At 41.2% G+C, this 26,370-nt stretch overlaps 1 protein-coding gene across 6 annotated transcripts in view; it reads left to right on the forward strand.

Moving 5' to 3' along the window:
• The window catches only part of Phkb (phosphorylase kinase regulatory subunit beta), a 188,190-nt gene extending 170,362 nt beyond the window's left edge, over nt 1–17,828 (forward strand). For all 6 annotated transcript variants that reach the window (XM_029480583.1, XM_021169806.2, XM_021169805.2 and 3 more), the window contains 4 exons: nt 5,807–5,936; nt 10,370–10,477; nt 12,128–12,268; nt 12,893–17,828. In XM_029480583.1, the coding sequence (XP_029336443.1) occupies nt 5,807–5,936; nt 10,370–10,477; nt 12,128–12,268; nt 12,893–13,030 (517 nt within the window). In that variant the 3' untranslated portion in view covers nt 13,031–17,828. The remainder of the gene's footprint in view (nt 1–5,806; nt 5,937–10,369; nt 10,478–12,127; nt 12,269–12,892) is intronic.
• The last annotated feature ends 8,542 nt before the right edge of the window (nt 17,829–26,370 follow it).

Below are 26,370 nucleotides of genomic sequence, written 5' to 3' on the forward strand. Positions count from 1 at the left end.
CACCTGTAGGACACTCAGCAAACAGAAACATCTGCTTTTTTTTTTAACCTGATATGGATAAGACCTTAGTACAATATTAATAAGAAAGTTCAGAAGTCAGACATGGTGGCTTACACCGACAATCCCAGCACTTTCGAGGCTGAGATAAAAAGGTGTCTGAGCTATATAGTGAGTACCAGGCCAGAGGGAGATTCAGCAGAACACAAGGCCGCCTTCCCACTTGTAGACAGCAATGACGTCACAAGTTGAAATGTCCGGATGTATGCGTCTGTGTTGATTTGAGTTCTTCCTCCAGGAATAGTTTATAGCACTTTCCCATTTTTATTATTCTATATAATATATAACATTTCATACAATTTTGACTAAATTTCCTTTATGGAACTTTATAGTATGTGGCATTTCCTCCCAACACTTAGGCGGAAGAAATCAGGTTTGGTACCATTATGTAGATATGCTGCCTGACGCTGTCTCTGTAGAGTAAGCATCAGCTAAACCCTCCCATATACTTCACTCAGGAGAGAGAACAACAAAGCAAGGGGTTGTGGATTGCCTTGAATTTAAATTGTTTTTTTTTTTTAATGCCAGGATGAGCACTGAGTAGTGTAATTATTTAGGCAAGTACTTATTTAGTGTATTTGGATCTAGTATCCCTAGGATAACAAAGTTATATATGTAGGAGAATCTAACTGGAATCGTCAAGAGAGGTTGTCTATAAAAGTGTATCCATGTGTATATATGTGTGTGTATGCATGTATGTGTTTATAACACACATATATATTACATAGGAACTTATTTAGTGTATTTCTGTCTAGCATCCCCAAGATGATGAAGTTATATATGTATGTGCATGCATATATATATAATTACAAATATGTGCCTTACACATATCCCTGTTATAGAACAGTTAACATTATCAAATGTCAGTTGTAAATGTAGCAGCATCCCAATGACATCCCAAGCGATGTCTTCTGGAGCCAGACAAGTTTATACTGAGATTCTTGAGGAAAAACTAACATGAGAGAACTGACAAACAAAAGGAAAACTTTCCCCAGTGGTTTTAGAGCATGCTACATGGCTTCTATGACTAAAACAGAGTGGTGCATTAACAGAGAGGCCATCAGAGAGAAAAGAGAGTCCAGAGATGAACTCTCAGTAAATACACATGAGGAATTTGCTACGTGATAATATTGCCATCCCAAGTCACTGGGTCAAGAATGGGCTTTTAAGATAAATACTTTCGACAACTAGATTGCTATTTGCAAAAGGTAAAAAATCAAACACTCATCATGACACACAAGAACCAATTCCATATACATTAGAGATCTGCATGTAAAACATGGGACATAGAAAACATTGATAAATTTCTTTTTAACCTTGGAGTGGGAAAGGCCTTAAGTATGATTCAACCGAAGATAAGATAAGGAACAACTAATAAAGCCTATCAGATTTTAAATAACCTTTTTCATGGCAAAGATAATGTCAAAAGCAAACCAGGAACCTGGACCAATGCATTTTCTGAAAACGTAGTATCCCAGCGTTCTTAAGAACTGAAAGATAACCAACCACCCAAACCAAGAGGAGACTGGAAGGGAGCATGAACAATCTGAGCATTTCATTAAAAGTGCCCTTTGGATGTTCATATTAATATTCAATTAGAGCTGTGCATGGGCATTTCATTAGTCAGGGTTCTCTAGAGTCACAGAACTTATGGGATGTCTCTCTATATTGAGGGAATTTATTGTGATGACTTAGAGTCTGTAGTCCAGCTAACCCAACAATGGGCAGCTGGGGCTGGGAAGTTGCTCAGTTCCATGAGGCTAGTTGTTTGAGCTGGTCTTCTATAGAAGTAGGTTCTAACAAATGTCCTGGCAAGTAAGTGCAAGCACAGGAAGAAGACTGAATCTTCCTTCTTCTCATGTCCTTATGTAGGCCTCCAGTAGAAGGTGTGGCCCAGATTAAAGGTATATACCACCACGCCTGGATCTGAGACTTGCTTTGTCCCAGGCTGACCTTGAATTTAGAGATCTCCTTACTTCAGTCTCCTGGGATTAAAGGCATGTATTACCTTGCCTGAATCTAAACTTTTTGTGGCCACTGTGCCTCAAGATCTCCATGCCAAGATCCAGGTCAGACACTTGTGTCTTCCAGCCTCAAGCCCTGGATCATTTGCCAAGGCTGTGGGAAGAAAGGATTGCATATATACCTGAGGGGTACGGCTCTTCCTGGTGGGATTTGATATCTCAGAACTCTTTACTTTTGGCCAGGTCCTTTTAGTAATCTACTTTAAAAATATGTTTCCAACAACATGAAAATGTGCGTGCAGAAGAACACTGACTAAATTACTGCTTGTAATCGAACATTTGTGGTATTTCTATAACCTAAATGTGATGTGCCCACATAACAGAGTACTGTGTACCTTTGAAGAAGGGAATTCTTTCTAAGCTATATCATCAAATGAAACAGTAACGTGCAAAGTAATGTCTATTATATGGAATTCTTATTTTTTAAATGTATTTATTCACTTGTGTAGAGAAAATCCAGGAGGAATAAATCAGAAACGAATATGATGTATGCTGTTCAGAGAGGATAAAAACGAATGGGAAATGGTGAATGATAGATACAGAATAACAGAGTTGGGCACAGAGCAAGCCTTCCCCAAGGTGGCTGCAGTGTATGGAATGCCTCCTCCTAAGTAGTGGGTGTCACATGCTCCCAACTCATAAATAGTGGGAGTGTTGAATACATGCAGTATTAAGTAACGTAATAAAACACGTCTATATGTAGAAGAGTCCAGAGTGGAGTGGAAACCAACAGCTGAAGCCAGCTCACACAAATGAGTACCACTACACTGGGGAGGGTGGGAAAGGCAAAGTCCCTGTTTAATGCATGCCCGTTAGAGACACCAACCACACATAAATGCCGTCTCTAGTGAAAGCATGTTTCTCACCAGTGTATATTCATTAGCAATCTAAGCTGAACTTCATGTCTCCAGTAAGATTGAATAAATGTATTATGACTAAAAAGCAGATTTCTCATTGTTAAGGAAAAGAAGGGAGCTGATTGAAAAGGCTAAGCCAATATGAAGTCATGGTTTTCCATTGATAGATAGAGAAATGAACATGAATCTGTGCCTGTGCATATGCATCCATGTTTTCTACATCTGTCTACTGAGATGTCCCAGGAGCAGTGAAACTGCCATAATAATGAGCAAACCCGAAATCGTTGCATTCTAAACACTGTAACAAAAGAATCAGCTCTAGAGGAAGGCAGGAAAGAAAAAGAAAGGAAAAGAAAAGAAAAGGAAAAAAATGCAAAGGAAAACCAGGAGCATCTTTGTGCCAGAAAGGAAAAAAAAAAAAGAAAAACCACACAAGTCTCAAAATGTGACAGAGGTGTGGACACTGGAGAAACTGGAACAGGCCCCTGGGACTCCAACTGAGATGAGGTTTTGGTTTTGTTTTTTTTTTTTTTTCCCCAAGTATGTGCCTGCTCATTCATGTAGAAGAAATACACAAATACTAGTAATAGATTATAAAGAGAGTCCATGCTGATAGCGATCAGTGACTGGGAGAGAAGGGGCTTGTGCTTAAGGCAGAGTCTAGTCAGTACAGATCGGATGGTGGGAGCAGAAAGCGACCACAGCGAGGGCAGCCGAGGCTGCCAGCAAGAACCTCTGTTAGAAGCAGCGTGGGGGCAAAGCTGGCACCGTAGCTGGGTGTTTCTGCTCAACATAATTACTAACAGCTGAGGAAAAACAAGTAATTGTGCTGTGGTGGACAAACCTTTCAGACTCCCATCACCCAAACGATGAAGCTTAGCATCAATAGTAATAAGACTTTAATTTCATGTACCATAGATACTGACAACATATCACTGCTGAATTTTCTTGGCAAAAGTGCATTTATTTAAAAAACAAGAAACTACCATAAAACCCAAACCGAGAAAAATCCTATGAAACAGTAGATGTTACTAAGATATGAAAACTTAATAAATAGGAAGAAGGAGGAGGAGGAAAAGCAGAAGAAAAGAAGGAAGAGGAGGAGAAAGGAAGGAAGGAAGGAAGGAAGGAAGGAAGGAAGGAAGGAAGGAAGGAAGGAAAGAAAGGAGGGAGGGAAAGAAAGGAGGGAGGGAGGGAGGAAGGAAGGAAGAAGAAAAGTGAGGAAATACCACAGATTCACGGAGCCTCCAGGACATAGAAACTAAATGACATATGCCATCCTTAATTGGAGAGTAAAAGAAATTAAAGTTATTTTGATTTGTTGGTGTCAATAGTTAAGCTGTGGTTATATAGGATGGTAAAAGTGGAAGAGGACATGATCGAAGAGGGCATAAGAAATTTGCATTATATTGTGGTTTCTCTAAGTGTAAAGTTTTTCAAAATAAAATGACAAAGTTTTAAGTACACTTGGAAAAATGATTCAGTGATGACTTCAATTCCCAGCACCTGTATGGTAGCTCAGCCACCTGTGACTCCAGTTTCAGGGGATCCAGTGCCCTCTTCTGGCTTCCGCAAGCACCAGGCATGCACATAGTACACAGGCATATATACAGGAAGACACCCATACAGATTAATAATAATGATAATAATAATAATCTAAAATAATTTCCCAGCTCTATTATATTTTTATATTATTTTTATGTTCTAAGCAAATACTCCCTTTATAATGCTATCCATAACCTCTTAGAGCTCTGAAATGTATTTGTGTTGTTGTCACATTTAAGGGATATGGATAAAAATTAATGCAGAGGGAATTCATTTACCAAAACAACAACAACAACAGCAAGGTATCTCCTTGGCCTTTTAGCAAAGGCTGAAGGCAGTGGTGTGTGTTTGAGTCTGCTGGCAGAGCTCCATCCAGAAAAGATCCTTCTTAATTACTAAGTGTACCAGAATGCACTCGTTCTCTACCGCAAAGACAAGTGTCTTTACCTGCTTCCTCTGCATAGCATGTTCCTGCTTAGGGCATTGTCGCTTGGTCCTGACATGCTCCGCATATGTTAATTGTGCTTTTCAGTCTGTCTTTTTAAGTACCAAGTGGAAACAGACACAGAGACAGACAGACAAACATATACAGTTTTCAGCTTTTGCAAAATTATATTGTGTCACTGTGTGATTTTTAAAAATAAAACAAGTTCTGTACCTTTAGCAACTGTGGATGGTATATTAGGGTAATATCTAATCTAGAATTTAGGTTTATTATTGTGGTTCTGGCCATAACTCTAATAAGTAAGATTCAATATCTGGTTGACAATGAAAGTTTTATGTCTAGTTTTTTTTTTTTTTTTTGGATGGACACTTCAGCCTTATTTAAATAACCAGCTTTTGTAAGATTTAAAAATAAGGTTTTATATATATATATATATATATATATATATATATATGTGTGTGTGTGTGTGTGTGTGTGTGTGTGTGTATAATACTTTTCTGAACATTGGCTTATTCATTTCTTCCCAGTTTGTTGAGCCCACTCTGGGAAGGAGCTATAGATATAATCAAGCTATAGGATTTCCATGGCTTTCTAATGCTTACACTTTATTAATGTGAGAACAATATAAAATAACTGAGATTGGTTGTACCGGTTCTGATATGGGAAAGCCATCTAATGGTGTAGTAACCAATTCGTAGCTTTCTTGAGAACATCATTCAGCCTGCTGACATCAGTCTGCCTGCCTTCACCCCTCTAAACATGCATATACACACCACTACAGACTTCTCACTCTTGCTCACTCTGTTGGCACACTTAACCCTGCTCTTTCCAGTAACAAACTTGATCTTCAATGCTAAGACTTTTCCTTTGGTCTACAGATGTTGGTTGAATAGACGTCAGATTGATGGGTCATTGAATAGAACACCCCCGGAATTCTATGACCGAGTGTGGCAGATCCTGGAACGCACACCTAATGGTATCGTTGTAGCTGGGAAGCACTTGCCACAGGTAAAGTACACTTACGTTGGGAGAAAGGACCAAGGCGAGGGGAGGGATGCTTTTTCCCTTTGCACTACTGACAACTTTTCTTCTTCCCTGTGTTCTAAGAATGTTCAAAGCTGGGGTTCAAGACAGGATAAAATGCCAGAAAATGAGTTGCCATTTGTTTTAGAATTGTTTTTTATCCAGCCCATGTTTATTTTATTTCCAAATTTCAGTGTCCATGTAGACAGAAAAAGCTTTACCAAATGTATAATTGCTGAGAAGTTGTATCTATGTCCTTGTATTGGCGTATTTACAATGCTTCCAGAACCCTCTCTGGATACCACATGATAAAACCTCTTATTGAGCAAGCTGTTCTAGCTCTGTTCACTTATTTGTGAATCTAGGGCTTTTTTCATGTACTAATTTGCCTTCTATTGCTGTGATAAACACCATAACCAAAGGGTCTTCAGTTTATGATCCATCATGAAGGGAAGTCAAGGCAGGAGCTCAAGGCAGGAACCTGGAGGCAGGAACTGAAACAGAAACACAGAGGAGTGATGCTTACTGCCTTGTTCCCCATGGGTGGCTCAGCCTGCTTCATACATAACTCAGGAATACCAGCCTAGGGGTGGCACTGCCTGCAGTGAGCTGGGCCCCGCCACATCAAATATTGCTCAGGAAAATACCCACGCACACCACGCACACACACACACACAGACTTCTTACCTACAGACCAATCTGATGGAGGCAATTCCTCAGTTGATGTTCCCTCAACCCAAATTACCCTGGCTGTGCCAAGTTGACCAAAACTAACCCACAGATTATATTAACTTTACCTCAAGTAGTGGTACTTCACCACTGAGCAGTGATGGGTTGGTGCTAGGGCCTCACAAACATCAAAGATGCCTTGAAAATCATGCATAAATCCAGCCTAGCAATGCAAAGTGGCCTGTGATGTGTGGATCATGGGAAGCTCTGTGATAAGAAGTGGTGACTTTCGGGTTCCTTGTTTTGTGACTTATTAATGGTGCAGGTGAACTGGTGTGGATGGTATAAATTAGCCTGCTTCTTTGATGTGATTATCATTTATTTAGTCCTAGTATTCAACTTGGTCTGCTTACACAAAGGCAGAAATAGAATACTATATCTGCTTCTAGTATTGAAACTTTACATCAATTTTAAGGTAGCTCTTTATATGAAAAAACAAATAGTCTCAGATGTACCCGTATGTATTTTGCTTATGTCAGCAGAGAAGCATCTGTAGAGCAGCTCACAGAAATTGGTGCTGTCCTTTTCCTCAGAAGGAGGTGTCTAAGGATCTGCTGCAAGCTCTCCATCAAAACCCTCTTAGCCATTCAAAGTTAGGATTATGTCACAGGTCTATTTCATACTCAAAAACTGATTCAGAAGTTTAAAACAATGTTCTTCTTAGTACTCACAGTTAACTTAGTGGCCTGTATGGATACTCTAGCCTTCTTCAGATGCCCTGTAGCAGCTACTGCTCCAGCCAACCTACCTCCTGAAAACCATAACATTATCTCTTCCTGTTGGCCCTCATGCTTCCCCTAGGCCTCATCCCTGTCAGCATGGGCAGTGCACTGTGGACACCTGTTAGTACCTGTTGACACTTGTCTCAGTTCATCCCCAACCCTTACCCTACCAACTACCTACCAGAAGGCTAAAGTACCCTACCAGACTCCATTTGATTCTCTGATAGCCTCAGCTACATTTACTAGCCTCTCTTTGCTTTGATATAGATAGATAGATAGATAGATAGATAGATAGATAATTATACATTATGTATATATACATATATACATACACATACATTATTGTTTGATTTTATAAACTCCTCAAGTGCCATTTAATTCTGATAACAATTCTGTGTAAACCTTTATTTTTTTAATAAAAATTTAAGGTAGGATACTGAGTTATGAGTTTCAATATTAGATTTTCATGCATATGTGTCAGTATACTTTGAATTCATTTCCTTCCCTTACTGCCCTCTTCCATGCCCTCTGCTCTCTCTAGCTAATTCCCTTCCCTTCCTTCTCCCAAGTAGACTCCTCTTCTACTCTTATGCCACATGTAATCTATCACACCCTCCATTTCCACACTTGTTTAGGATTTCTTTCTCCCCTCTCATGATCCATTTTCTAGTTTCATTATGGGTGAGAGTGCATGCAATCACACACATACACACATGAGGTCTAAGTCAGCCTTAACATACTCATTCTTCTTTGTTCTATTTCCCTGCAGGTGTCATGGTTTCATTTTCTGTGTCTTTTCCTGTTTTGTTTTTAGGTTACTATACCACGTAATGGTTTCTTCACAACATCTTGGGGCATGCATTGTTATACTTTGTTCTTAGTTCCTCTCCTCAGCTGTGCTCCCTCATACACTCAGCCGTGCCCCTGGATGCTTCCCTCTCCTTCCACCTTCTGCTTTTCAGTACATGGGCTATATTACCCCCTCTGCTTCCCTGGCTCTTACATCTTTCTCCCCTCTCCTCATCCCCCCTTATTCCTGTTTTATTCCACTTTTAATTATTCAGGATTTATCTTTCTGAGTCTTGTTTAACAAAACCATTTGTAGTTTTAACAATTTTGCTGTAAGTGTTATGACAGTTTTTAATATATTTTTGTTGTATCTTTAGTTTTGCTATAAGGGTAATGCTAGTTTCCTAGAACAAATTTGAAAATAGAAAAGTGTATTTTATAAAACGCTAGCATTGGGTCTTCTTTAAGGGTTTGGGAGAATTAGTCATTGAGTCTGTCCATTCCTGTGCTGGAGACATTACTGCTTCAATATCATTGGTTGTTAGAGATGGCAGCTCTATGTATTGCTCTTTACTCTCCATTTCATTAATTTCTTTCTTGTTCTGTATTGTTTATTGGTATCTATTGCTTTAGGTCTTAGAACATTCTTTTTTCCCCTTCACCGACCATCTATACGTTAAGTCCTTTCAGAAGACTGGAAAAAATGCAAACTCTATCTCTCTTCTCTGTGATTATCATCAATGCTTAGGAGCGAGGCTGTTCTAATAAGATGTTAATATGAAACCCCCCAAAAAGAGTCTTTCTTTCCTTCTGTGACCACATTAACCCTATTGTTAGACATCTAAACATTTGCAATAGGCAACTGTCTTGGCAGCCAGGCTTCAGGTTTCCCAAGTCAAGGACTACATGTAACAATATGTTGGGTTATATTGAGTGTAGAATACAATAGTTGTACTAAATATTGGATAAAGACACTATTACAGACCAAACACATTTCTGTCACCTTGTGTCAAGAAGACAAGCAAGAGCTCCCTCAAGACTATTCTAAGTAGCAAATAGATGTACTTTGTTTTAAGGTCCTGACTAAGTTCACCGTAAGTCACTGAAACAAAAACAAGTGTGTCCTGTTCTCTCTGCATCTCTTAAATAACTCTTCTGTCCTTGTCTGCCTTCTGGCCCTCAGGCCCACCGTGAGGAGTCTCCTCTCCTGTCCTTGAGGGCTACTCGCAATTATATTTACGTTTCTCATCATTGTTACCAAATACCTCTCACAAAGCAACACAGAAAGAAGGGTTTATTGTAGCACATGGTTCAGAGGAATACAGTCCATCCTGGCATGGGAAAAATGACAGTGGGAACAATTGGGTTCAAGGTGGTAACTGAGAAGCAGGGAGAGAGGAATGCCTGTGCACAATAGGCCTTTTCCCTTTTATTCAGATCTAGCTCGAGCCTCCTACATTTAGGGTAGGTCTTCTTTGCTCACACTTTTCTAGAAACATCCTTACAGACACAAGCAAAGTTGTGTCTCATTAGTACTGTGTGTGCTTAATCCAACCAACTTGACAGTCACAGTTGGGCATCATGGTCTCCATGCCTTCCTTGATTGAGATGGGATTGACTGTTCTACAGTGAATAAAAGGCTGTTTTTTTGTCTTAAACAAAAGGCGAAGAGAAAGGTTCTTTTAGTTTTGCCTTTTTTTTTCTGTTTCCTGCCATTTCTGCATATAATTTTTGCTTATTTGTAGTATTTTTCTGCTGGTTGCTTGGGAAAGATTAACAGAAAAGTGATACAAATGCAATAGCAATGACTTAGATCTTAAAGTCAACAGCAAGCGTAGCCCCTCGTAAATTCTGAATGCAGTATGTACTCTGTTCATTGTCTCAGTTTTTAGCTGTTACTTTTATATATGGAATGAACTTTTAATACAGTCCTTTCCCCTAAAATTATTAATGTAATGAAGATAACTACTAAACGAGGGAAGCTTACTTTATCACAATAGTCACCTGGCTGGCTTCAGTAGTTTGACATATATAAAACCTAATCACAGAGGTGAAAATGCTCTCTCTGGTTTTATAGAAACTGGAAAGATTATTGATCAGAAAATGAAATTCCTCTATTAAATGAGACACAGAGGGTAACACTCAGCATGTTAATGTGGAGTTTTTCTTCTTTTTCAGCAACCAACTTTGTCGGATATGACCATGTATGAGATGAATTTTTCTCTCCTTGTTGAAGATATGCTGGGAAACATTGACCAGCCGAAGTATAGACAGATCATAGTTGAGGTTTGTATTTTTTAAAAAAAAAATTAGATCACCAAAGGCTTACTTTCTGTCTGCTCACTGAAGAATAGTATGGAAAACTACCCTCTCCTCCAAGAGACTGAGAACTCTGCCCATCACCTGTCAGCTCCTTCAGTAAAGTCCTCAAGAAGACGGACATCCTTGACCTGGGTCAGAGCATACCTACCATTCAAGTACCTTAAACTCCTTCAGGTGACAAAACCAAACAGACCAGCCACCCAGCTTCACTCATCATAGGCAGCCACTGCATCAGCATTGCCACAATAGCAGAGGGAGTTTTTAGTTTTAGCTTTTTCTAATTACAGAAATAATACAGTACTAATGTAGAACATTGCAACAGTTGAGAGCAATACAGGGAGCAAGAGATCATTGCTGCTCGAGTTTTGAAGGACATCTTTCAAAACATCAGCCTGTGAAGAGAAGACGTTGTGTAGCGCACTAAAGTGCATGCACCTGTGCACACACAGTCACACACCTGTGCGCACACAGTCACACACTCGCCCTTCTGCCTCCATGAGATGTTGTACAGTGAATTCAATGGAGAATTCAGTGTGTGGCCAGTCTTCCCATTGCCTCTTTCTCTGGCAGTGTCTCTGTCAGACATTCTATTCTTGCAAGGAAGTTATATGTCTTGTTGACATAGAAGCTAGATTTGGCCCCTGATCAGCCTGTTATTTCTGGAACTACAGCTAAACCTGGGTGACATTCATTCTCATCTCTGATATCCCATCATGTGGAATAGTATGGTTCAGTTATTCAGTAGGTGTGAAGAGGGATGTGGAGAAGGGAGATGGAAAGACAGAGTTATCAGAAGGATGCCTTCCTTGTGCTGTATTCTTGGCCTCTCATGCCTAGTGTCCAGTGTCCAGTGTTTAGTGTCCAGGACAGATAGTAGACTTAGAGCTTCTTCTCACTGACCTCTGGTGGCTTTGGTACCTTTCATATTCTTCTGTCTAAAGACTGTTCTGCCCATGGGCCTAACACATTGTGACCCCTGAACTTTACTGTTATGTCTTCAGGTTTTGCCTTGCAGTATTTAGATAACATGCACCCAGTAAGATTTCTAAATGTAGAATCAGGAAGTCTGTTTCCTGGTCAGTGTACAATGTATAAGGTTCTTCAGAAGGCCCCTACCAATTACCACATACATAGCCACAGTCTACACATGGACATTTGTCATCTAGAATGAGCGTTATAAGCAGTTGTAGTGGCTCAGGCCATTAATCCCAGTACTTGGGAGGCAGACACAGATGAATCTCTGTGAGTTTCATTATTGTGATTATACAATCAAAATAATAAAATAAAATGAGCATTGCTTCTGGGATAAATTATGGTACAGCCAAATAGTAGGTTGATGAAGACAAACACTTGACCAACTGAGCTTCCTCTTTATCCCCAAATGTTACCTTTCTGTGTTACTGTTTTATTTCAGTGATTAAAAAGATCTCTCTATGGCTATAGGGATACTGTGATAAACATGCATTTTTCCAAACAGAACGTGTGCTGCAAATTTTCAAAATTAGGATACTATTCATAGATCCACTGCCCATCACATCCCATTGATGAAACCCTGGCCAGACTATGTTGCTGTTGTGGTTCGAGTCAGTGGCTTTTTATATCCATATCTTGTAGTTACTAATGGTCGTATCCATTGTGCTGGAAAGAAACCCTGAGCTGGAGTTTCAAGACAAAGTGGATCTGGACAGACTGGTTAAAGAAGCGTTTCATGAGTTTCAAAAAGATGAGAGTCGGCTAAAAGAAATCGAAAAACAAGTAAGTCAAGAGGCCAATGCCCTGCAGAATGTTCTCATTGTCTCCGCTGCTGAAATAGTCTCTAATCTTATCACTTTCCAAACATATGTATAGAGCACAAAACAGAATGCTTTAGAGGCAGTCAGACTTACTAGGTGAATTAATATTACTTTTTAGCTAATTACTGATTAATTGAGTTAGGAACTTATGGCAAAGAGGAAAAGAAAAAGAAATCTAAGATGAGATAATTTTTTATGTGGTTGACAATTAAAATGTGTTTGCCAGGGAGGATCCACTGATTCCAGAAGGCTGTAAAATAAATTCAGAGGAAGATGGGGGTGTAGAACAGGCATCACCAGAGCTGTGTACTGTCTAATGTATTCCCTTCTGGGCTCCCTGCTTCATATTGTATGCTCATCTGTGAAAGGGTTCCCTACATAAATAAAAATTACTAGCAAAGAGAAGGCTGCTAAAAATGTCTGCTTTTGTTTTATATGCTGAGAAGATGCCTCGAGAAAATGAAAGGCAAGTACAGGAAGCTCATAATTTCCATGAGGAAATCTCTCTGCAAATTTATCTCCCCCCTGGGCAGCTGCTGATTTCACCTGTCAGTTCAAAGGACTTGTTTACTCTCTTCCTTTGTAGGATGATATGACTTCCTTTTACAACACGCCCCCACTGGGAAAAAGAGGAACCTGCAGCTACTTGACGAAGGTTGTGATGAACTCACTGCTCGAGGGAGAAGTCAAGCCCAGCAATGAGGACTCGTGCCTGGTTAGCTAGTGCGGCTGGTCCTGTAGGGAGCATAGGTGATGGTTTTCCAGCTGTGCCTTTCGTGTTGACCTTAACCAGACAGCCGTTAGTGAGTGAACAGAATTGTTAGTGTGGTGGGTGCTGTATTCTGTTTGTCATGATTGGACCTTTGCATGCCAGTGGCATTCGAATGGTAAGCAATGATTGAAATCAAGCGGAACCCGTTTCCATGATTTGTACCAGCAACTCTAATCTTCACTGAACCATAGAAATAGTTTATGAATCGAAAATTCACAACTGCATGTTTTGTGATCAAATATTCCATCAAAATTCTGAGTCTTCGCTTCTTTAGACTTCATTTTCACCTTCCTGCATTAGAACAAGCCTGACAAGGGCTGATGCTTTCCTGGGACTCACAAGGTACTGGAGGATGGTGATGGCTTTGCCTCTGTTGTACCACAAAACCGAGACGTGTAACACACATCAGAAAAACAAAATTAACCCCTGGCATTTAACGTCAGAAGCTGCATTGTTAATAATACCATGTTGTACAGAACTGTTAGATGGTTTTTACCTTGTAAACGTGACTGTAGTTTTGTATTGAGCTGCATATAAGGGTTGGACTAAAATATAATATATCAAGCATTTTCTGAGCATCTGTTAAATATAGGAATACAGAAGTGTCAGTCAGACAGAGCTGGGAATCATGATACAATCCAGCCTTAAAAATTAGACAAAGAAAAGAAGTAGATTACTTGTCTTAGTGTGTGAAGAGAAGTTATGAAAAGATGGTCCTGATGAAGCCATCTGTAAAACCTAAGCCTGAAAAAACAGTCATGAAGCCCATGCAGAAAGAGTAAGTTCTGGTGGTTGATGGGCAGAGAAGAGAAATTAAAGAACGAGAGGGGAGGAAAAGCCCTTGAAATATCTAAAACTTGTTAAAATTCAGAAGAAAGTAAACACTTGTATCCTTAAGAATTAAATTTTTTGATTAGCTGAGCAAAGTTGCAAGAAAAACGCTGTCTTAGTTAAAATAGACATCACTTGCAAGTCTGTTTTCTGAGTGAGCAGTTAGCTTCCTGTTACATATGCAAAGTTTGCAGCTTTCTTCTGCTGCTTGAAAGCCTTCGAAATCAGCAACGGTGTGTCAGCTTTTTAAATTGCGAAATGCAAAATTTATTGTTCTGCGAGATATTTGGGGATGATCAATAAATCTTGATGTTCCTCCATCAGAAGCGATGTCTGCTTTCCAATTAGAAAAACAAAATAATCCTAAGGATCAGAATACAGAACCCATGAAATTTCGAAGTCCCACTTGATCTACAGAGTCCACATGTTTTACCAGCTGCACTAGAGGCTGACTGGATATATTAGCACATGTACTGAGGCAAGACAAGCCTTAAACCTGATCTAAAGCCTCCTCTGTCACACTGGCAGGTTCTCTGTGCTAAGTTTATAGTACAATCAACGTCTGTTGGAAACTCCTGACTGAATATCAAATTCAACTGCTTTTCCAGAGCACTGTTAGAGGCATGATGTTTTCCAGGCTTCCTTTGGTTTTATTTAAGACTTAAAAAAAATCATATTTCAGCCTTTAAAAATCAAAATGTGAGATCATCTTGCTGTCATCTTTGATGAGCTTGCAATGCTTTATGGGTGCCAACAAACATTTGCTGAATACCTGAATACATTCAACTTACTACCCCAAGTATTAAATAGATACCACGGGCTGGGAACCGCCCCAGCAGCAGAAACCCATCCCAACTAAACTAAAGAGTCTGGAAGTAGCATAGTGGTATACAGCCGGATAGCGAGAGCCCTGTGTCAGAAACTAAACGTGTGAATGAGAAGCAAGGAAGGCTAGACTCCTAAAGCAGCAGAAACCTTCCCAAGAAGGGGACAGGCACCACATAAACATAGAGAAGCAGCAAATGACCTGCAGAAATTTGTCTATGACCCTCATATTCTGGCCTCACAGAAGCTTAACAGAAATGAGGACAGGTCCATGGGTAAAATAAGAAAAAGCCTGATGCAATTAGAGACTGGGGTGAGCATGGTGTCAGCTCACTCCAGGAAGGGAGAATGGAGGATGTTGCTGTAATAGTGAGAGCTCTTCTCGCAGCAGCTGTGTTGTAGCACCCACTTACTCCCCAGCAGCAGCCCCTGGGTTGAAAAAGACCTCTTCTAGTCTCACCCAACTGTATGGGCCCCAAATGCATGATCCTTTGAACAGGTACAACTAAGTCATACTAGGACAATAGCTCAGAATAAACTGGGTTTTTGCCCCAGTGACTACCACCATTTTGCTGCCCAGGAATCAGGAAACTATTGAGAGTGGGCATTTTGGCATTTTATCTGAGGAGGCAGATGAGCAAGAGTGACCAGGAACCCTCCAGAGTTGTGGCATCTGACAGTACACAGACCTGTAGGATAAGACTTAGGAGCAGATGTGGTTGGTAATCACACTCCTTGCCCTTCTTTCTCTTTCCTATAATGTTCTTTGAAATCTGTTAGTTCTGCATTTGTTTTGCTTAGTCAAGGACATAGATCTTGTTGCCATGAGTAGGGCACACAGTTTAAAATATTCTCTGACAAACTAAACCGTGGCTTTTTAGTAGTAATACGTGGTCACCCTTACAGATGAATATCTATCCCTTCACTTCTGTTTTCCCAGAAGTTATCTCTCTTCTCCCAGCTCGTAGAGGAAACTGCGCCCTGCTCCTCAGTGTCAGTGTGGACTTGCTGGTAGGCTTTCCATGAGTTTCCCCCAACTCAGTTGTGTGGTGTTGTTTTATACAGTGCTGGGAACCAAACCTAGGGATCCTGCGCTTGCCAGGAAAGCACTGTACCCCTGAGCTGGCTTTCCTTTCTCCTCCTGGTGCTGTTGCTTTTCTTTCTAAAATAGGTATCGATTCAGTAAAAGGAAAGAGCTCACCGTTGAGAAACAGAGAAACTGCAAGAGGAATCCTAGAGAGCTGAAATGCCAGTGTTCCAGTTTTATTGGAAGCAGTTCCTCCTTTGGTTGTTATTTGGTTGTTATTCTTTCTGTGAATGAGAAGCCTCCCAATGGCACACACTGTGGAACAACTGTAGGCTCAATATTTGTCTCTATTTGGATGGCAGCTTGAAAGGGGCTCCACACTCCCTTCAGAATCTCCACATCCACTAGAATAAGACTACCATGTCAAGCATTAATAGTCCTCATTTGTCCAGTTACAAAGTCCAACAAGATCCATAAATTATTATAAGCAAACTGTTTAGAAAAGCAGTTTTTTTAGACAACAACAAACCTTTTTAAAGGCAAGTTTGTAGAAATGACATGATTGAACCAGAACCCTTCAGGAACTCTCTACTGATGATTTTATTTAAGAATCATGCAGAAGAAATGTATCTTATAAAAAAAAAAAAAAAAAAAACGACGAAAAGAACAGCAGTGAAAGATGCTGAGCCTGGCTTGCTTTGTAGTCTTTGGTTGGCTTGGTTTCCAGCTGCTCTCCTCCGTCTCTAGAGACGGCTATGTTTAATTTCCTGACACTAACCCAGTTCTAGTTTCAGGAAAGCCACCTTGCGTGTGTTTTATCTTACATATCTGTGTGTTAGGACGTTGGTATTTTTGTCTTTTTCTTCCTTGGCAGAGCCTCACTGTCAGAGGTTCACCTGAGGTGGCACTGGTCGTGGGTGCTGTAGAGTTAACAGGTCAGCGACTCTCTGCCAACTGCCCGTGATTGTCCTGAGCATATTCCAACAAAGTGTGATCCCAGCAGTTCCAGGACTCCCTCCTCCTTCCTGTGCCAGGGTTCATGAACGACGGTTCAGAGTGTGCATCCACACGGGTGGGGGTGCTTGGGGATGCGTTTCTGCCTAGAAAACCTCTGTGAAGATGTTTTGTGGTCACCATTTTCACCTATCCCATATAAAACTGAACTTACTTCTGTTTCATCTCCCCCATCAGTAGAATGTGAAATGTCTTCCTGATCCTTGGCACCCACTCAGTGAACATCACACACATCACCCATCACGACAGTGAAGAGAGGCACCAGCCTGGACCTCCTTTCCATGCCTTGAGAAACAGGAGTAGATAAGAGTGAATCCATGCCTGGCCTTCAGCAGCACCAAACCACTACTATGGACCCTTTCTTCCTGAGGACTGCATTCTCCTCAGTTGTCCTATGGCCAAGGTGGCAGGACTAGGCTGGTAGCCATCAGGAAAGAACCCAGGTTCAGATAGGATAGGATGAGGTTCAGAGGGTCACGGCTCCATTTGAATTGCTGAAACCCTGCATGAACTAATTCAGCCTGCTGAGCATCTACCAAACTTGGTTCTGTACAGAGACTGAAAGAAAAGACAGATCAGTGAAAAGACAACATAAATCCCATTTGCCTCTATTTAAGAGTCAGGCTTGATTTCAAAATGGTGGCCATAAGGCACCAGCTCTAGGAACAAACCCTAAGTCCTAGGAATTAGGCCATAAGACACTAACTTCAGGAAGAAACCATAAAATCCAGAAACAAGGTCATAAAACCGCCTCCCAAAGAACAGCCTGGGGATAACCACAAAAATGGGAAAATATCTTATCTCAGGATGGGCCAGCTGTGCTGGGCAGCCCTATCTCCTCCTATGGTTAAACGTTCATGACTTAGGATTGTAGACCACTGGCCACCTGTGATTCTCTAGCACACCCCCCCCCAATTAAATTTTAGATTGCCTAATCCTTCTAGAGAGTTCCCTGGGTTTCCTGTGAGAAGGCCTGTGTACCTTTGTCAAAAAATAGTTTACCCCTACATGCTGATTATTTCTGCAGAATAAATGTTCTCTGTTTTTGCATGCTTTCTGAGTCTGGGTCTTCCTTCAATGATTTTTGGACCTTTACATCAGTTTTCTATGGAGCTTATATTCTACTTGGGTTTAAAGACACAAGGTAAGGATTGATACATTCTACTGAGAGGAATAAGGTGGGAAGAGGGTATCAAGGCTCAGAAAAACATGCCTCAAAGTATGACTTGTTGGCATTCTAAGTACTTTGAACTACAGTGGGACCATGATTGTCTGCACTTCCACTACCCTACCCCTTTCCTCACTAAGGGTAAGATGTGGCTTTTCCTGGAGTTTCTAGTTCTACCTAAAGCAGAATCCTTCCAGGTAACTTCACAGAAGAAAAGCTGGGGCTGACTCTATATCCAGACCTGGTGAACTTGGCTGCAGCTATCATTCGTTCTTCATACGCCCCCTCTCTGAAAGTGCCCAGAGCCACACTGCCCTTTGCCCTTAGAGAGAACATCGCCTGACCAACCACCTAAGGGGTTGCTCTTTGAGATCATGCTTTGTATGACTCTCATTTACAAGGCATTTAAGGGTTTTTTTCTGTGAGAAGCCTCTGGTAAGGGGTGTCTAAACAGCAAGTCAATCACAATGAACACAGGCAGGAAAAGGTACAGTGGAGCGGAGCGTACATGCTTGATTCCACAACAAGAAAACATGCTGGATAGAAAAAACTCACCAACACATACACACAACGCACATATACACACAGTCAAGGATACCATAAGCCTTTCTTTAAAGAATAAACCAGTATGGGTCTGGTATGTTCAGTTAAAAGCACCTGTTGCTCTGCAGAGAACCAGGTTCGGTTGCCAGCATCCACATGGTGGCTCCCAACTGTCTATAACTCTAATTCCAAGATATCCAACACCCTCTTCTAACCTCCTCATCCACTGCAAGCACATGGTACATGTATATATACATACCTACATACATGCAGGCAAAACACTCATACATATATTCTTTTTAAGATTGAAAAGGAGAACCCAAAATGGTCTAGAAAAGAGAAAAAACCAAGCAGCATTGGTATCTCGGAGAAGTTTTACAAGAGAGTTTACTATGAAGCCAAACATGAATGACCATGGCAAGCCAGATTATCCCAAATTACCATGATTCACTGAGGTAACAACTTCCTGGTTTTAATAGTAATGAAACAAATAACATAAAAATAAATTTGTGAAATGTATCCACTCTTTCACAAGCCTCAGGTCCTATGTGGTAACAGTCTTTGCCTTTGCGTTGATGGAAACTAGGTAGTCTGTTAGTGCATTACAGAAAGACTTACCCAAGGGTCATGTATCAGTCACGATTCTCTAAGGTAAGAGAACTTATAGCATGAGTCTATGTATAGAAATAGATTTATTAGAGTGACTTACAGATGGAGGACACACCTAGTTAACAATGGATGGCTGTCAATGGAAGGTCTACACATCCAGTAGTTACTCAGTCCACAAGGCTGAATGTCTTACTGGTCTTCAGTATACCCTGGAATCCTGAAGAAGCAGGCTCTAGTGCCAGTGAAGGAATGCAGAAGCAGAGCAAACAGGCGAAGAGTGAAAGCATCCTTCTTCCACATCCTTGTATGGGCTTCCAGCAGAAGGTGTGGTCCAGATTAGAGGTGGGGTTTCCCAGCTCAAATGATCTGGATTAAAAGCCTGTCTTCTTACCTCAAAGACCTGGGTTAGAAGTGGATCTACTTCAAACGAAGCAAAAGTTCCTCCTCACAGGTGTGTCCTCCATTGTAGGCTTGGAAGTCTCCACGTTCATACAGGCGATTGCCATTGCTCTTGGTCACCATGGCTGCTTGGTAAGACACTAGTGCTACAGACATCTCACATTGGCTAAAAGCCAAGAGAAATCAATCTTGAACTGACCAGGCCCTCCTTCTGGCTAACTTCCACAGCGCTGTAAGGTGCTGGACAGGCTGCTAAAGAAGACATCAGTGGTCTTCCAGCACTGGGTCCTCCATATTATCACACTGACCTATGCCCTGCTGCTATAATAATAGCATGGCTGTTGTGGAGTAATTGATGGCATTTGGTTGGATTTGAGGCCTACTCCACACAAGGGAATCATGTCTGCTACTGTAATCCTGGTGAGAAGCATGTGGCTTTTTCTTTTTGCTAAATGGTTATGTTATCAAATTACCTTCTGTCACAGTTTTTGTCAACTTGAAACAAACCTAGACAGACAAAGGGAATCTCTATTGAGAAGTTGCCTCTATCAGATTAGCCCGTGATCGCTTCTCGGCCTTTTGGCTAAGATCAAGTGCAGATTAGCCTGTGGGTATGTTTATCTGTGGGGCATTGTTTTGATTTCTGATTAATGTTGGAGGTCCAGACTCATTGTGGGTACTGTCGTCCCTGGGCAGGTGGGACTGGACTGTATAAAGAAGGCAGCTGAACAAGTCTTTGAGAAACTTTCCTTCATGTCTCTGTTTCAATTCCTGCCCCCAGGTTCCTTTCTTAAAGGACTTCTTAAGCTTCCTTTAAAGATACATTGTCACCAGTAACCTAAAACAGACCCTTTTCTTTCCCCAAGTTATATTTGGTCATGATGTTAATCACTGTGTGCTGGCTAATTTTATGTCAACTTGACACAAGAATTATTTGGGAAGAGAGAACCACAATTAAGGAAATTTCCCTACCTGACTGGCCTGTGAGGAAGCTTATGTGCACTTTCTTAAATAGTGATTGATGTGGGAGGGCCCAGGCCATTGTGGGTGATCCCACTTCTAGGCAGGTGGTCCTTGGTTCTATAAGCAAGCAGGCTGAGCAAGCATGGAGAACAAGCAGTGAGCAGCACCCCTCCACAGCCTCTACTTCAGTTCTGGCTTCCAGGATCCTACCCTGATCCTCTTCAATGAGACCTACAGGCTGTAAGAGATTTATCCTTTCTTCCCCAGTTGCTTTTGGTCATGGTGTTAATCACAGCAGTAGAAAAATAACAAAGACGTACAGGAGCAGAAAAAGCAAAATCAGACACCTTATAAAGATTCACATTCACACCCATAGGCTGTCATTGCTCCAGCTGCTTTCTGTGGTGGACAGCAGTTAATGCTGAGATGCAGAACTACTCACAGTGCTGAGGGTAAGAGACTGAGTCCTTATCCCTAAGTTAGGATGTCTTTAACAACACATGCAAGCACTCATATTCATGTGCATGCATACTCATGCACACATGCATGCATATGCACACGCATCATCAATGCTACCACCAAAGCTCAGAGAATGCCTTAGAGAAGAAATGAGAAGAACATAATGGTTGGGGAGAATGCTGAGAAATCAGTCTAATGGACTTGACAAGACTCATCAACTTAGAGCCACAGTCTTCTGTACAGAATTAGCCACTGATCTAGCCGGAATTCTGGCACAAATGGTAGGTACTCTCCAGGCCCCATTCTTTCCTGAGGAGCTACTGGTAGGTAATAGGTGCCAGGGATAGAGAATCATTCTGCTTGAATGTGTTGGCCACTGGTAGGGTTCACATGCTTCTGTGGAGGTTCCCATACTCAGGGTCAGCACTAACTAGATTTTCTGCATTACCAAAACCAAAGGACATGAATTATGAAGGGAGCTTTGTTAGAGAACTTAGAAGAAAGTGAAGGTGGGAAGGGGTGAAAATGATCATGTAATCTATAAAAAGAAAAAAAAATACTATTGAAAAGTTTAAATTACCAGGAATATATCTGAAGGCAGAGGCTCAAGACACATAAAAGAAAAATGACTGTCTCCTAACCCAATGCAGTTTGTAGCTCAATAGCAGATGTTGCATTAAAGATAGTGTAACCTGTAACTAGAATGCATGTGACTGGATCTATATACAGAACAGCACTGTAGTAGAAACTGCTAACTAGCCAAAATATCTATTGTTTCTGTATGCCAGGACTGTAGCTAAGCTAGCCTAAATTCTGTGAAATGGGAATAGAAATCCAAGTGACCCCCTAGTCCTGTCAACCCTCCCTCCATGCTTGTTCTCTGCTCTTCCCCATGCCTGCAGCCTGGGATGACAGCACAATGAAGGGGTTGAAGATAGCCAAACCATTTTCATCTTGTATAAGAGGTGGTTCTGGTGCTCTGATCAGGAATGAATGCTGAAGGTCCTGTTCTCCAGTTGGTTCTTGATTGGTCAACAAAGATGCTAGCGGCCAATGACTAGGCAGAAGGTGGGGAGGGAGCATCCAGTTTCCCTTATGGCAAACTAGCAGACACAGGAGAAGAAAAGAAGGTTGGTTCACTATGCTTTGGAGGGAGAAAGAGCCTCCAGCCATGTGGGATCTGGCCATTGGCCACTTCCCTGACTGGGCCTAGGGTACCAGGCAGGAGATTAGAAATGTAGCTAAGCTGAGGGCAGATTTAGAGTGCTGAACTAAGACTAAAGGTGACTGAGCAATGAGCTGAGGGAAGATTTAGAGGTGTTGAATTGGGAGTAAAAAGAAGTGCATGATAGCTAAGAGAGACTTTGAAGAGCCTGGCAATTAAGCTAAGAGCATGATAAAAAATGTGTGTGTGTGTGTGTGTGTGTGTGTGTGTGTGTGTGTGTGTGTGTGTGTGTTTTATCCTTGGATCCGGGATGACTCTTGGGTGGGGGCTGGTAGTATGATCATCCTAGAGCTTAAAGTGGGGTAGTAGAAGCTACACACTAAATCAGTGCCCAGCTGGAGAACAATCTGTAACTGCTCTAGACTCTGCTCCTGCACACTAGTGGTGAGCTGGAGTTCAGTAAACAGAAACTACCCTATAGCTTTAAATTTTTTCAAATCCTACTTTTAATTATAGTTCTTAAATGCTTTAAGCTCCCTTCTAGCCTACCACCCACAAGAGGTAGTAGAAAAGAAAGGATATGGGGGAAGTGGACCTGTTTATAAATGGTTCTTTGGAGCAGATTACAAAATCAGAACTCAGAAGTTGCCATGATGGGCAGAGACAAATTTAAATATAAGTAATACACATTAGTGCTAGATAATTCTCAACCTTGTAATGAAATTGGAGCAAAAGGCTTCCTAAAAAAGTAAGTTTATCTGTTTCTCTAGAACAGTAAATCTCAACCTGTGATCTGTGACTCCTCCAGGGGTCAAACAACTCCTTCACAGGGGTCACATATCAGATATCCTGAATATCAGATATTTACATTACAATTCAGAATAGTAGAAAAATTACAGCAATGAAAATGACTTTATGGTTGGGGGTCACCACAACATGAGAAATTGTGTTAATAGGTATTAGGACGATTGAGAACCACTGCTCTAGAAACTGGAATAGGGCTAGGAAGATCCTGTTGTCATCTCTCTTAAGTCATTTCACAACAATACACATTAGCGCTAGATAATTCTCAACCTTGTAATGAAATTGTTCTGTAACATGAGGTTCCTTGAAGACAGTAGGGTGGGTATGGACATTTTCCCTGGAGGAGGTGTCTGGTAGAAACCTTTCAAGTCTGACCCAAGTATGGTGGCTCTGGAGGACAATTCAGTCCTTCTTGCAAAAAGATTACCAGAGATGTATCTGATAGGAAAGCCAGGTCACGGTTCCATCTTGCTCAATTGCCAAAGAGCACCAAATAAGCACAGAAGCATACAGCACATTTGTTTGACTCTTTTTGAGACCACAGTGAAAATAAGAGTGTACAAACTCTCCCCCCTCCATGTTTGCATGTCTTTTAGTGTTGTCTTATAACTTTCTTGTAGAGCTTGTTTCTTCCTGGCAGACATTCTGCGCTCTGACTTCAAGGTCTTTTCAGTGGCGACACATGGCTCTGTAACCTACAACCCTGTTCAATAGCCTTTCCTGGAGTTGCCAAGCCGCATCAACTTCCCACTTTTTCCATCTCCCTCTTGTCTGTTGCCCAGATCCACATTACCATGTTTGTCTGTAACTGCCCATTTCATTTCATTTCTGGTGTAAGCAGGAAAAGGACTGTGCAGGTTACACCTAGTTCCTGTTTGCTGCCTTGCTGTCAATTCTGATGTAAATAGCCTTCACCAACAGTCTTCCTCCACTGTGAGCTGAGTTGCTGGATCGTGATAGACTGAAACGATGAACCACATCTTTCCCCTTTTGTGTCTTTCAGGAATTTTGTCAGAGTCTGGCTAAACACAGAGCTGGGACTCCTTGCCAAGAACACTAGGAATTTGAGCTATCCACCACCACCACCACTACCACCATCAGCAGCACTAACCCTTTATGTGATGTAGCTCATTAAGGCATCATCAATGATATGATGAAGGCAGTGGTATTGCTTCCTTTCTACAGAAGAAACTGTGTAGCTGAGAGGATGGGGCAGAGCTGGTTGGAACCAAGTCTGTAGGATTCTGATCTGGACTCTGAACTTCACTAATTGGCTTAACCTTTTAAGCCATCTAGTTTAGGTTCATCATGACACCATCTACATCCCTTTTGTAAAATTACAATCATGGCTAATAGAAAGCGATCCTGAAATGATGTTCTGAACAATATTCCTTGCTGTAGACAAGGAAAAATGGGAGTGTGTCTCCATTTCTGTCTCTGCAGTTTCAGTTCCACTGCATCTCAAGACCTCCTTTGCTCTTAGTGGCATTTCTTAGCACATTTAAGAACAGTCTCACCTAGAAACAGGACATTTGGTTGTCTTGCATCGTGGGTGTTGTCTTGGGTTTGATTCTTTCCAAAGCCACAGTTCCCAGGTGCTTGGTGCATTTGATTGATAGGGGCAGCAGGGCTTGTAGATACTATTCCCTATCTAGAAGCACATTAGTATCATGGTCTTAACCGACCATGCTGGTGCACACCTGTAATCCTAAGACTCAGGAATCAGAGGCAGGAAGATCTTAGTTCAAGACTAGCTTGGGCTGCATAGGGAATTCTTGGATTTGGTTCATCCATATGTTTGTATGCCATGATCAGGAGTAGATATGATGGAGGTTATCTTAGATTTTTTTTTTTTACTTGCTGTGATAAAGACCATGACCTTGAACAACCTGAGAAGGAAAGGGTTTACCCCAGCTTACAATTCTCAGGTCACAGTCCATCATCAAAGGAAGACAAGAACCTGGAAGCAGAGGCTGTGGAGGAGTACTGCTTACTAGCTTGCTCTTTGCATTCCCATATAAGAGTGATTATTAATATTCATGCAACAAAGTCAGCATTACTCTGCCTTGAAATATCCTCCTCGAAAACAAATTAGTACATTGCTTTAAATTTACCCTCAGGCAAATTCTTAGGACAAGAAAAGAAAGCAGTTACATTTTTTGCCAAGATATCACAAGAATGCTCTCTAGCCCAATTGCTAATGTTGTTTTCTTCTGAAACCTCTTGAGTTGGATCTCTCCAACTAGTGCATAGCTCTCAGCACTACCGTCTTCCAAGCTCTTAATGGAATAACCCATTAAGTTCTGCTTAAGTCATTTAACTGCTTTCCTTATTAAAAGTACCAAACTCTTTCCACACTCCTTTGCAATACAAGGTCACGTCTGTCATAGCAATACCCATAACCTGGTACCAGCTTCTGTCCTAATTACTGTTGCATTGCTGTCAAAACACAACCAAGGCAACTAACAAAATAAAGCATTTAATTTGGGTTATAGTTTCATGGTACTAGAGTCCATGATGGGAAGAGCAAGGACACAGTAGCAGGAATAGTTAAGAACCAATATCTGGATCCAGAAACAGGAGGCAGAAAGAACTAACAATAATGGTACAAGTCTTTTGAAACTGCAAAGCCCAACTCCAGTGATGTACTTTTTCCAGCAAGGCCCCTAAACCTCCTACTTCTCCCCTAACAGCCACCAACTGGAGACCAAATATTCAAACATATGAGCCTCTGAGTGACATTCTCATTCAAACCATATCTTGGGCTTTCCAAATGATGATCTTGCACTAATTCTAGAGAGGTTAACATGAATCAAAAGCCTGAGGGCTGAGGGAGGGAAGCAGCAGGGAAGGTGGCAGACTTTAGATGGGTCAATGGTAGTGCTTATTCTAAATGGTTCTTTTCAACCCAGAGGTCCAGTGCTGAAGCACACACTATCCATGAAGAAGTCACTTCTTATTTTCCAATTAGACACTATTTCACTTCACTGTGCCCACTATTCTCAGACACCATAAAAAAGAACAGTGATCTAGAGTCATTGTAAAGTCTTTTTTTTTTTAACTACCATAGAAGAGAAAATGATGCTCTCATGGAGAATTGGGATCCTGATGTTAATTGTAATTGAACAGTGGAATGGCCCCCCTATTGGTACTACTTGGAATTATTATGCTCGCTCCCCTTTCTTCTCATAGCTTATCCTTTTAGAATTTTTTGGTCTCCCAGGAGAATGAGACAAAGGCTGAACTGGTCACTTTTTGTCACCCAGAAAATATACCCTACTACTAAATAATTACCCTTTGCCCATCCATGGTTAGGCTCAAGTTTCTATTTCCTTCCATTCACTGAAGCAGAATGAGATATCTGTAAACACTTTGTTTAGTTTGTAGATGAACCATAGTTTTTAACATCTGTCTCTGTGAATCAGCTCAGGCTAGTCACAGTCTTCCAGCTGTGGTCCCATATCTCAAATGTGTCACCATCGTTG

This window comes from Mus caroli, chromosome 8 (assembly GCF_900094665.2).
Source record: "Mus caroli chromosome 8, CAROLI_EIJ_v1.1, whole genome shotgun sequence".
In the NCBI taxonomy this organism is placed as follows: domain Eukaryota; kingdom Metazoa; phylum Chordata; class Mammalia; order Rodentia; family Muridae; genus Mus; species Mus caroli.